This window comes from Myotis nattereri (assembly GCF_964212035.1).
Source record: "Myotis nattereri genome assembly, chromosome: 7".
Lineage (NCBI taxonomy): Eukaryota > Metazoa > Chordata > Mammalia > Chiroptera > Vespertilionidae > Myotis > Myotis nattereri.
Genome location: NC_138082.1, coordinates 47217349 through 47230560, shown reverse-complemented (window position 1 = coordinate 47230560; position 13212 = coordinate 47217349). Strand labels below are relative to the sequence as shown.

The window sequence follows — 13212 nt, the reverse complement described above, 5'->3', positions numbered from 1 at the left end:
CCAGACTGCAAGAGGGCGCAGGCCAGGCTGAGGGACCCCCCCACCCCAGTGCATGAATTTCGTGCACAGGGCCTCTAGTTTAGAAAATAAATGTATAAAAGAAGCAGATGCTATGGCACTTAGGAGTTAAATTTCAGAGAGAAATATTATAGGGATATTTGGATATAACAGCTAGGGACCTTTCTCTCATTTCTTTTACTCCCTGTACTTTAGTTTAGAAAGTTTTCTTACTATCCAAAAGTAATTGTTGAGAATGACACTTAAAATACCTATAATGGGAAATGTTCATGATGAAATATCTTGAGAATTTTCTATTTCATGTCTAAAAGGAAGAAGAAGAATTTTCAGTTCTTTCCAGCTGCCTGGGACTTCTGCCAACATTTTACCAAACAGAACATCCCTTCATCAGTGCCTCCTGTCTGGATTGGCCAGTTCCAGCATTTGATATTATAGCTCAGTGGTGTTCTGAGATAAATTCATTTACTGAAAGACATGCAGAACAAGGAAAGGTATGTAAAAGGAATAGTGCTCACTTGCCATAGAGGTCATGTGCTAATATTTGAGGCTAATGAAGAATTTGAAACTTATAAGTCATCTATTCTTGGAAACATTTATTAAACTAATTACATTGAGAAATGATTTACTTACATAATATTTGTTTTTGAATGTAAAAGCAGAAGTATTTCAATCAATAAAGCTAAGGAATTACTATGTCACTTTTAGTTTGTTTTAGGTTGTCAGGTTTTTATTGATTCCTTAAATAATCATAGCATTAGACTTGGAAGATACAAAGGAATTTTAAGATAGATGAGGGACTTGTAAGCTTATTGGAAAGAGAACTGTCAACAAAGAAATCAAAGATTTGGACTAGCAGGTCTAAAAGGTCACACCTTGAACTTTAAAATTTGCTGGCCCATTGCCGCCAGCTCAGCTGGAGAAAGGTTTGGTATTGGAGAGTGGGGGCAGCAGAGGGTGGTTGAATGCCATAGTTTGGTGCTCAGACATTTTCTATAGCTAGAACTACAGTATTTGAGAAATGGCATAATATGAGGGAAGTAAGTGTTTTATGGGGTAATCTGGTGGCTTTTTAGCAGGTAAGTTAAGTAAGGAGAGAGGGAAGCCAGAGATGATTATTTAGGTGGGGAAGAAAATCTGTACTATTGTCCTAACAGTAGAAATTAGAATGTAACCAATGCAAGAGACATTTGAGAAAAATAGATAGGACTTGGTGAACATATATACATGACTTTAAGATCTTGAACTCAAATCATTAGAAGAATAGTAGTGAGTACACATAGTTTTGATAGGAACCTGCTCCTGCTTAACCACCATTGAAGATGCCCCATCAATGTACTCTTTGCAAAGCATTCAAGGATTTTCCCTATCTTGCCTACCTTTCTAACCTTATTCTGTACCACTCCCTTGCCCACAACCTTGCTCAAACCAAAAGAATGTTTCTTAACTGTGCTATATATCTTCAAACACCTGTGCTATTGCTTGTTGCTGTTGCTTTTATCTAAAATAAACTTCCTACCCTTCCCCTGCTGAATTAATCCATCAAGGTTTTGTTACCTCTTCTGTAAAGGTTTGTCTGATAGTCCATATTCCTCTGAAGCCTTAACCCCCTCCCTCTGTTTTCCTGTATGATAGTACTGTTGTGCTGTATAACAGTACTTTTGCCATTGTCTCTCACAGTTGCCATATTTATCACTGTTTATTGTGTCTGATTTGTGGCTCCACAAAGCAAAAATTATTTGTATGTCCTTGAATCCCTAGTTCCTATAAAGTGCCTCTATAGACTAGTGACCTAATAAATATTTGTGGAACAATTAAATGGTGGTAGGATGTCATTGGCTGAAATAGAATTGATGAAAGGGAACCAAATTTCAGGGAAAATTAGAATTTTAATTTTAACATCAAAGGGAAAATAAAAAGATTAGTATTTCAGATGGAAGTGTCTGATTATACTTAATTTTTAAAACATTGAAGTGAATAATAAAGGCAAGATAAGCATAAATAATAAATGTCTATTTTACTCATTTCTATTTTTTTTGTCGAAGTCCTTGAAGAGATAATATATCATTTTATACGTTTTTAAAAAAAGGAATGGGAAATTCATGAAGTTAATTGAATCTTGTATGTTACATATAAAAATCTTTTTTCTGTCTAGTAGTTTCTTTATTCACAGTTTGTAGCTAGAATCTGAAGTTCTATTTTGATGTCTGAAAACCTATGAGGCATGAGTTGGAGTAAGAGGTGGGTGTAATTGTAGAACCAGGACAGGAGAAAAAGAGATGAGCATACTTAAAGTTTTTGTTTTCATATGAGCCATGGGTTAAGCAACAGAGAAAAATAACTTATTTGATAGTGTAAGAGCAGGCCTACATTTTAGATGAATAATATTGGTGTGGATATTGATGGAGAATAAGAATTTATTATTTAAACATATTTTATCTTTTTGTAAAATATAGTGGTAATTATTTGTTTTAGAGTCAGACATTTATTGATGAACTTATTCATGCAGAGTTTTTACTGGTTATTGGAATGCATCACCACCTGACCTGCACCCCTCCTCCTGTTCCTGCTTCACTCTGTTCTATTTCTAACCCTGGCTGGGACTCTAGGGCAACCAGATTTTCTTTGCCAGGAATTTTAAATTTGAATATAGGGACTTAGAAAGATAAACAGTGAATGAAGCTAAATAGTCCAATAACAGTACCCTTGAAAGATAGCCTGAGTTAGTGCTTCTAATGTGCATCACTTAAGATTCTTTAGTTCAAACAGTTTGGTTGCAAACCTGTGGTCTGTTTTCTCTGAAGTTCTACCCCTGGATGACTTTGCCTCAACCATTTTCCTTCCCTCCATGTGCAGTCAAGATTCAGATTCCTGGGAGAGAGAACCTGGTTAGCCTAATTTGTATCATATGCACACCCCTGTGGTGGGTATATCTAGTGAGGGGTCAACCCTATCAGACTTGTTTGTAGCAGGAAAAGAGGTTGTTTTTTTTTTCTCCAAAAGAACTTGTAATACCATTAATATAAGGATGCAGATAAAGATGTTGGACAAATGGAAAATAAAAAACACTGGTAGCCCATTACCTCCACATCTTACTTGCCCAGCACATAGACATCTTTCTTCTCATTCATAGAGTTTCACTTCTTTCTGTGTTCAAAATGAAGTAACCATCACATCACCTCTACAAACACTTTTCAAAATATGCAAACTGAAGTCACATCCAATAGTTATATCATCAGCCTCCCGAGGGTCTGGCAGATGTGCATTCCTTTTGTGATTTTGTTGTACTTATACCCCAGTCATCTAGAAAATTTTAATTAGCACCTACTCACCCTGAATTTAATAGTAAGAGAAAGGGGAAAAGAATGAAAATTGTTGCAAAAATGTATGCCACAGAAAGCAAAAGTTACAACCAGGCATAAAGCTGTAGTTAATATATAGTCAAATATATGACTTTATTCTTTCACCTCCTTTGACTAGCATCTCAGCTGCTCTTGATAGCCACCAGTCAGGGTCAGTCCCTTCAGACAGTGTTGTGAGCCATTCCCTTTCTTCTCTTAGTGGTGTGGGTAACCTAGAATGATTAGATGACATTTACTTTCTAAATCAGTGGAATCTGTTGGAGAATAGTACACAGCTTCCTTAGGAAAACAGAAATTAAAAACCGAATTCTTAGATGAAATCATGGAAGATGCCACAACCACCTTTAAACCCTGGTTTCCTAATCTGTGCATTTCCAGCTGTGAGAGAACAATCAGTACTCCTGTATAGAAGAAGATTATTTTATTAGAGGCCTTGTGATGTGAGTTACTGGGTAGTTCACAGTCTAATCTTGCTAAGTATCAAGTCCAGTGAGGACAAACTGCCATTCCTTCCACTGATGGAAGAGTTCCAATATAATCAACCCATCATGGAATAGCAGTTTTTGGAATCCAGGGATGGGCACTGAGTACTGGCAAATAGCATATTGTAGGCCCATATATTGTCCTTACCCTTGCTTCCATGGTCACCTTATCCATGAACTTATTGATAAGTACCAGGTTAGCTATTTAGCCACTGCATTGAGTTAGATGGATTATGGCTGTAGATAATGTGAGATAATCACATAAGAGTTGCCTGCCATCTTTATAGTTTCTTAAGGTAATAGATTCATACTACATTTTATTTGTGTTAATGAAGTAGCATCTAGAAAAAAAAAATGAGTGCTGTTACTAATATTTTTATATCCCTGCAAACAATCAATAAAGTATATCCTGCAGGAAAATTGAACTAATTTGTCATTTTTAAAAAAAGTAAGCAAATTTATGAAGAGTTGTAGCCCCAGCACTTATGGATACAAAATATCTTAGCTTGAGGTATAAGAAGATTTTACATCTTCTAGGAAGGAGAACAATACTTTATAATTAGAACAAGGGTGGGGAACATTAGGCCCTTGGGCTGTATAAGGCCAGAGAAGTCATTTGGTCTGGCCCTGCCAATGCATTAGGGGTGAGTTAATTAAATGTTTGACCAAATATAGCAGGCTAATTTTTAAGTTGATAGCTTGGTATGGCCCGAGAATGATGTTATAAATATCCAAATGGCCTTGACAGAAAAAAGGTACCCCCCCCGCCCCCGCCACACACACACACACACACACACTCTAGGTTATAAAGTATTGAAATAGAAATGAATTAAAACTTTGACTTTCCCTAAAGAAAAAGCCAATGAATTATTTAGCTAAGAAAGGTCAAAACTTGGTTTTAAAAAATGTATAACTGTTTGAAAGCATATATAAAACAAGTATATCTAGATATATTTTTTATGCATGTTTAGTTATATTTAATGTTCTTCTTTTAAAGTAATGACAAGTTTAAGTGTTTTATGGTGCTTAATCTAAACCTTGCATCATATTTTAAATAGAAACAACATTAAAAATAAAGAATGGTAATTTTCGAAATACAGTTTTGGTCACTTGTAAAATGGAAATGAGAAGAGTGTTAATAAAGAAAATAAGTCACATTTTTGGAGACAGATTTTCCATTTTTTAAACATTCATTTAAAAAAATAAGTATTTTGTGTTAATGACTTAAATACATAGGACTAATGAATATTTTTGGGTAATGTTTTAGGCCTTGCTTATCCAAGAGTCAAGATGGAAGTTACCACACCTACTACAGTTGCCTGAGAATTATAATACCATTTTTCAGTACTACCACAGAAAAACCTGCAGTGTCTGCACCAAGGTTCCTAAAGATCCTGCTGTTTGCCTTGTTTGTGGCACTTTTGTATGCCTGAAAGGACTTTGCTGCAAGCAACAAAGTTACTGTGAATGTGTATTGGTAAGCATCCTATATAATAAAAGGGTAATATGCAAATTGACCCTAACAGCGGGATGACTGGGAATGACTGGTCACTGTGACACACACTGACCACCAGGGAGCAGATGCTCAATGCAGGAGCTACTCCCTGGTGGTCAGTGTGCTCCCACAGGGGGAGCTCTGCTCAGCCACAAGCCAGGCTGATGGCTGCCAGCACAGAGGTGGTGGTGGGAGCCTCTCCCGCCTCCTCAGCAGCGCTAAGGATGTCCGACTGCAGCTTAGGCCTTCTCCCTGCTGGCAAGTGGACATCCCCTGAGGACTCCCGGGCTGCCAGAGGTATGTCTGACTGCCAGCTTAGGCCCGATCCCCCGGGGAGCGGGCCTAAGCCAGCAGGTGGACATCCCCTGAGAGGTCCCAGACTGCGAGCGGGCACAGGCTGGGCGGAGGGATCCCCCCGAGTGCACAAATTTTTGTGCACCGGATCTCTAGTTAGTAAATAATAGCAATTTTATGAAAACTCAAAATTTCATATCACATGGATATGTGCTATATAGATACATATATATGGTCAAGCCAGCTCTAAAAGTTTAGGTTTTGAGGGAAATAAACAATATATGTAAAGATTTTGTTCTTTTTTGTTCTTGTTTGTTTTTGTTCTTTTTAACCCAGTAAAAGGGTAAAGCAAAGCAAAACAAAACAGCTGAGTCTTTGAGTAAAACCTTTCATAAGTACAATTTTCTTCCTCTTCCTACTCCCACTATCCTTTACTGATACATACTTTTGAGTGTTGTGCAACGAAATCACAGCCATATATGCTAATGTAGGTGCTAATCTCTGAATTAGGTTTGTATTGGCTTTTTATTTATTTTTTTGTGCCTTGCTTATTCTTTTTAAATTTCTTTTTCTTTATTGATTAAGATACTACATATGTGTCCTTATTGCCCGATTGTCCCTCCACCCCGGCATTGGCTTTTAATCGCTTTTCTAGATAATCCTTACCCAAATTCCTCCTAATGTATTATTAATAAAATGTTAGAAGTGAGATTGTAAATTTAACTTAGATAAAATCTTATTAAAATTTTTAAAAATATGCCTGTTTTATTTAGAAGAAATTTACTTAAGGGATTTTTGATTTTCTTATGTAAAGTCTATTTGATTATGGAGTTATTGGATATATTTTTAATCTTTTAGCATTCTCAGAACTGCGGTGCTGGCACAGGGATTTTCCTCCTGGTCAATGCGTCTGTGATCATCATCATCCGAGGGCACCGCTTCTGCTTGTGGGGCTCAGTGTACCTGGACGCGCACGGAGAGGAAGACCGGGATCTTAGGTGAGAGTGCGTGGGTGTCACAGGGGTGTCACTGACATTTGGTCCGGTGAGAACAATGTGCCATTTCTAGCTTTGTAATAATAAAAGTTTTATATTAACAAATTCTGACAGTCATTAATTTAGAGCTATTTCTAGTTTTTGAGATATTTTCCTCATCATCCTAAGAAAACATGAAATAAACCAAATTACTATGTGAAATTTTTGCCATGAAAATTCTATTTTTAAAAATCTTTATTGTATTTTATTACTTTTAATACCTTTTTCCTTTTTCTCCCCTAGGCGAGGCAAGCCTCTCTACATTTGTAAGGAAAGATACAAAGTTCTTGAACAACAGTGGATCTCTCATACTTTTGATCACATCAATAAAAGATGGGGTCCACACTACAATGGGCTCTGACTCACCACCTCGGCACTGCATTATATTATCATTTTCATTAAGAATTTATCAACAATAAGCTTTAACTTAATTTGGGGGATTAACACTTCTGCTGAGGGGAAAAAAAGAAAACTTACGTTATGAAGCCTTTCCAAAATTAGGTGCTTGGTAATCACATTAATGGTATAATAATTTTAAAAAGTATCTGGAGAACATAAGTTACAAGTTAAATCATTCTTTAGTGGTCATTTAAAAAAATCTACAATTAATAAGAAGCACAATTTGACAAAATTATTTAAAACTGATTCTCCCAGCAATGCATATCAATGATTCATTGATACTTAGAGTGGGTGTGATTTATTTAAAGTTTTACTGCTTCTTTATGTCTGTGTGTTAATTTGCATCTGCTAAACATAATGCATCTTTTCCCCTCACCATTCTTGTGTTGACTTGAGATTTTTGCTGTATGTAATTAGAAAAAAATGTAAAACATGATTTATGTGAAATATTGTATAGTAAAAGTTGGTTTAATAGTAGAACTTTAAAATGTTTTCTTATTGTGAGGAATCTGTTAAAGTTTAAGGCTTTGCTGAAAACTTAATTCATTCTCAGGAATTTCATAAATATTCTCCCCAGGTAAATAATTGAAATAATTGTAAAATAAGTAGATAGCTGCTGTTAATATAATACAGTACATTTTGGGAGATACATGAGTGCTTGGGGGAGGGAGCCCTTAAAATCAAAATTTTCCATTTCAGTTGGTTGAATTACTGGAGGTAGTAACAAATAGATTTGACTATAAAATTAAGTTTTAAGAGCATACACATGGCAGATTTTTAATCTGCTCATGCCCATCTTTTATTACCAACCACACTTTTTTTTAAATAACTGGATTGGAAATGCTCAGACTTCCCCACAAATGAAGCATAGTTTTGGAACTTTCCTTTCAACTCAAGAGGTTCATCTATATATTTGTGCAATGTAATCACTGCTATTTCTGCTTGGTTTCCTAAAAAGGGAGGGAAAGGCTCAGTGGTGAGGACCCTCATGAATGAACCTCACATCTGCATTCTTCTTAAGTGCTGTTGTGAAAAGCAATTTATGTTTGTAGGGTTTTTAAGTCAGAATGGGAATGATTGAGCTAAACTCTATTAGAAGAGAAGGAAGATTACAGAAAAGCATGTTATATATTGCTGCCGTTTTTTTTTTCTTCCAATTAATTAAGTTGATGATTATTTCATACTTAGTGCTATCAAACAATTCCAGATACTTTGGACTGAACATGGCTTGTTATATAAAATTACATTTTTACATATAAAAATAACCTAAAAAACATCTAGTGATAAAATATAAAAATAAAGTCAGATCTAGCTTCTAAAAATCATGAATGACATGATATTACAGAATATGCAAGTGGACATTAAATGATGGCCTTGGTTAAAGTAGAGAGAGCAGAACAGTACATACTCAAATGTGTTCAAAAAGTAAAAAAATTACCTATAGCTCTACAATAAAATACATGGAAATAGCTTGCTATTTTTATATACATTTCCAAAATATTAAGATAACTTTCTGAAAGATTAGAATGATTCTGTTTAAATAGCTGTCCTTTCCAACTCATTGCTACTTTTTACAGTAATGTATGATAAGTTCAGTCTGTCATATTTTTTTTGCATCAGTCATTATGAATACCAGACCATTTGTAAGTGTGGTTGAAAAGCAAAATGCTAATTTACATCTCTAGTAAATACTGTTTCAGAATTCATGAACTTGAATAATTCTACAATTTGAAACTCTGATGCTATATATACATGGTATAATGTATTCAGACTTTGATTACTACATATTTAAAATGGAATGTTTTATGGTTGTGCATATGGATGTGAAGTGAAATATTTAGCCTTAACATTAAAATTTGGGTTTGATAGTGTTTATTTTGATATTGGTGAATTAGTCACCAATAAATTTTTTAAAAGCACTTGGTTGAAAATTGTACTTGAATTCATACATGCATGCTGCTAAACTAGAACTTTAATTTCCCCCTCATAATTTTTTTAAGTACCATTTATAAATCCACTTTTAAAAATAACAGATCCAAGTTAGAGTGCTGTGTGTATATTATTCAAAAAATGTACTGGTGTGATACCCTGTATGAATGATCATTTAAATACAGTACATTACTGTAGAAGCTAAATCAATCTTTATAATTAAGCAGAAATTATAAACCTAGGAATAATCAACATTGTAAGATATGTTAATAAAAACCTACTGTCATTTGGTTTGTGAAAGGTCCTTAAAATGTTTAATGTTTACATGTTTTTTCAAAGATATTGACAATAATGTATGTAAGTGAGCACGGCTCAAAAGATGAAAGCATAACATAGCTAATAATTGCTTTAAGGTGGAGTTTAAGTGTAAAGGGTTTGTTTTTTCTTTTTTCTTTTGAGAGCTAGTTCCTATTTCTGCTACCCTTGTGTTAAAATTAATGCAAAGCCTTTGCTAAGTGTATGTATTTTGGAAAGGAGTGGGGAGAAGAAAATGGTTGTGCAGATCTGAGGAACACTGCATGGTCCTTGCTTTCTGAAAATTCCCAGCTGGACTTTAGAAATCTGAAGTGATTTGTGATAATGGTCTTTTTGAAGGGTCTGTGGAGGTGTTTGAATTGACAGTCCTCATCCCTACCCCTCCATCCTGGAGCTCACCAGCCAGTCATCACCAGCCACTTAGGAATCCATTTATGTTTACAAACCTTTTTTTCTGCTTTATGTGTTTTGATATTTATTGATTTCTTTGACCTAGAAGAAATGCTGACAAAAGCACTGAAAGCTTGGGGAGAACAACAGCACGAGAGGAGAGGTGGCCCAGGAGTCTCTTGCGTCTTCTCCAGGATTGTCATTGCTAATTCTCAAGTTCCCATTCTTGGCTCATATTTGAGGTCATGTTGACAACAACAAAAGAATGCAACATAGTTTTAACCACTAGAATCACCAAGACAAGATACATTTATTGTAACTTGGGGTTATGCCTGACACTTGAGAATTAGTGGGAGAGCAGAAGAAATGTTACTGTCTCTGTTCCATTCACAGCACATAGTTCTTTCTTTTATCTCTGTGATCTGACTGGATCAAGCTCATCAGGGGTGAGCTGGAGTGGGCAGAAGGATGGCAACGTCATCACTTCTCGATTTGTGAACTTCAGGCTCCCTTGATAATGAGGCATATCAAGTATTGAAGAGCTGTACCATCTTAGTGTGCAGTAATCTAGCAGTGGAGAGGATGCCACTCCAGCTGATGCAACACAATGAAGTAGTGATACCGTGAGTGAGTTAATATGAAATATGACAGTACCAAGATTGATGTGGCAGAGCTCAAGAGCAGGCCAGAGAAGTAGGTTCAAGGGCACAGATAAATGCTTCAGCTTGAGAGGAAGGAATAGGGGCAAGAGAAAGGAAAGAAAGTTTAAAGGAAGGAAAGGAGTCCTATCCATTTCCCTCTTACCTCTGTGACAGAGTAGCAGGATCATCTGTTGAGAGTGAGCAAGTGGAGAAACACTTGGGCGCTTGAGGCAAGTGGTGAAAGTTTAGACATACGGTAGGAGAGAATAGGCTGGGAATAAGGAGAAGCACCACAGAAGTCATATTGAGGGCCCAGTAGGGTTAGGGCCATATTTTAATGGAGCCAGTTAGAAAGGTTTTGTGGCTTTATGAAGCCCCTGAGCCCAGCAGTCTAGGACCTGAATGGTAGAAATTAGACTGCTAAATTCATGTTTTGGGGATTTGAGAGGTGGGTACAATGTAAGGTAGTAAGAAATTTGGGGGTGCTAGTTGAAATGAGTGTAGGGTCCATGTGGGATAAATTGAAGGGTATAATATTATAAATCATAAGATTTAATGTAAGCTTTCAAAGTTATGAAAATTGCTTTAGTGTTGAAGCATTAAAATTCACTTATTTAGTAAATTTTTTTTGTCTCCTTCTATGTGCCAAGCCTTGTGTAAATACTGGAAATACAATGGAAAAGAAGCCAGACAATCCCTTCTCTCACAGAGCTTTTTGTGTAATTAATGCTACAAGTGGTGTGTGTAGAGGGTGTTGGGGGCAATGGAATATAGGGTACTAAAGAAGGTACCTTTAACCAGACTTGGGAGTATGAGGAGGCTTTCAGGGGTAGAGATGTCTAAAGATGATTCCCAAATACTGTGTAGGAGATGCCTGGGTGAAAGGGAAGGAATACTGTTTTAGGCAGGTGAAGAGAATCATTTGCAAAATTCAGAGTTGAGAGAGAATCTATAGTTAAAGACCTGAAAGGGAATCATTTTGACTCTAACATATGTGCTTTTGAGAGAGAAGTAAAATCTAAATTACAAAGGATTTTGTAAGTCTTCCAAGAGTTTTAGACTCTTTAGAGAGCAGTGGGAAGCCATCAGCTTTGCATTTTAGTAAAGTTAGTCCAGCTGCACTGTGGAGAAAAATCCAGAGTGGGAAGACTTGCCTAGGTATCTGTTGAAAGAATCCAGACACACATAACAGTTGGCTCAATTAGGGGAGTTGTGGAGACAGAAAGAAGTGGACAATATCAGAAGAGAATTGACAGAATTCAACAGGTTAAGGGAGAGCAGGGAATATTAAGTGCCTACTGTGTGCCAGATGCTAAGCTAAATGCTGAGGATACCACAATGAGCAAGACAGAGTGTTAGTGTCTCCCTGCAGTCTAGTTGGAAACAGCACTCTACAGGTAAATGGATGTTATCAGCAAGTTAGGCAGAGGGCTATGGGAACCAATGGGATCATTTAGTTTGGGGAGCTCACAGACTGCATAGAGGAAGTGATGTTTAAACTGAGACCTGAAAAATGGGTAGAAAGCTAAGTGAAGGAGGGAAGGTGGCTCTCAATCTTCCTAATGCCACGACCCTTTAATACAGTTCCTCATGTTGTGGTGACCCCCAACCATAAAATTATTTTCGTTGCTACTTCATAACTGTAATTTTGCTACTGTTACGAATCATAATGTAAATAGCTGATATGCTATATGTGTTTTCCAATGGTCGTGACCCACACGTTGAGAACCGCTGAAATAGAGGGAGGGCATTCTAAACTTTAGAATCTAAAGGGTATATATAGCATACAGGCCCTGGAATAAGCGTGGGCAAGATACACTCCAGAAACTGAATGGAACTTTAGAATATCATGCTAAGTGAAATAAGTCCAATGGAAAAGGACAAAACCATATGCTTTCACTCATGGAAAATAAAAAAAACAACAAGAACAAACTCCTAGATACAACAGATTGGTGGTTACAGAGGGGAAAGAGGGAGGGGAAGGGCAAAGTGGGTTAAGGGGGTCAAATATATGCTAACAAGGAAACGACTTCAGATGGGGAGCGTGCGATAGAGTACACAGATGTCAAATTATAATATTGTGTATCTGAAAATTACATAATGTTATTACCCAGTGTTGCCCCAATAAAGAAAAAGAAACTGAAAGAAGTACAGTACAGTTGAAGCATTGAAAGCAGAAGGGTGTGGTGGGTGTGGCAAGATATGATGCGGGAAAGATAGGCTTGAATCAGATCATGCATGGCCTCGGGCCATGTTATGGATTTTGATCTTTGTCCTTACAATGACAGGAAGTCATTGTAAGAGATTAAGTAGGGCAGTGAGTGTTCAGATTGCAATGTTAAAATGATCATTATGGCCTCAGTTTAGAGCAACTGTCAGCAAACATTTTCTACAAAACATAACCATTCAACTCTGCATTGTAATGCAAAAGCATCCACAGACACATGTGGCTTCTAGTATTGGCAAATAAAGAGATTCAGACTATGTTAGATATCTACTCCTAGTTAACAAATTACTCTAAAATTAATGCAATAAAATAATATTCCTTATATTACAAGCTGTGGGCCAGGAATCTGGGAGTAGCTTAGCTGAGTGATTCTGGCTCAGAGTCTTGGTAGGCTGTAATGAAAGTCTTGGCTGAGTCACAGTCATCTGAGGCTTGACGGGCTGGAGGATTTGCTTTCAAAATTCACTTGTGGTTTCTTGCCATGTGGGGTCTCCATAGGGCTGCAAACAACACAGCAACTGATTTCCCCAGGACAAGTGATCAAAGAGCGGGAGAGACAGAACATACACAAAATCATACTCAAGATGAAAGCCCCAGTACCTATTTATTTAAAGTTGTTTTTATGTTGT

The 13212-nt window shown here is 36.6% G+C and overlaps 1 protein-coding gene across 1 annotated transcript in view; it reads left to right on the top strand.

Annotated features, from left to right (window-relative positions):
* Positions 1-9314, top strand: part of UBR3 (ubiquitin protein ligase E3 component n-recognin 3) — a gene marked incomplete at its 5' end in the record, with an annotated part of 186279 nt that extends 176965 nt beyond the window's left edge. Inside the window, 4 exon segments of the mRNA XM_081095514.1 lie at positions 330-509; positions 5127-5336; positions 6507-6646; positions 6926-9314. Coding sequence (XP_080951640.1) covers positions 330-509; positions 5127-5336; positions 6507-6646; positions 6926-7043 — 648 coding nt within the window. The 3' untranslated portion in view covers positions 7044-9314.
* Positions 9315-13212: the final 3898 nt, after the last annotated feature.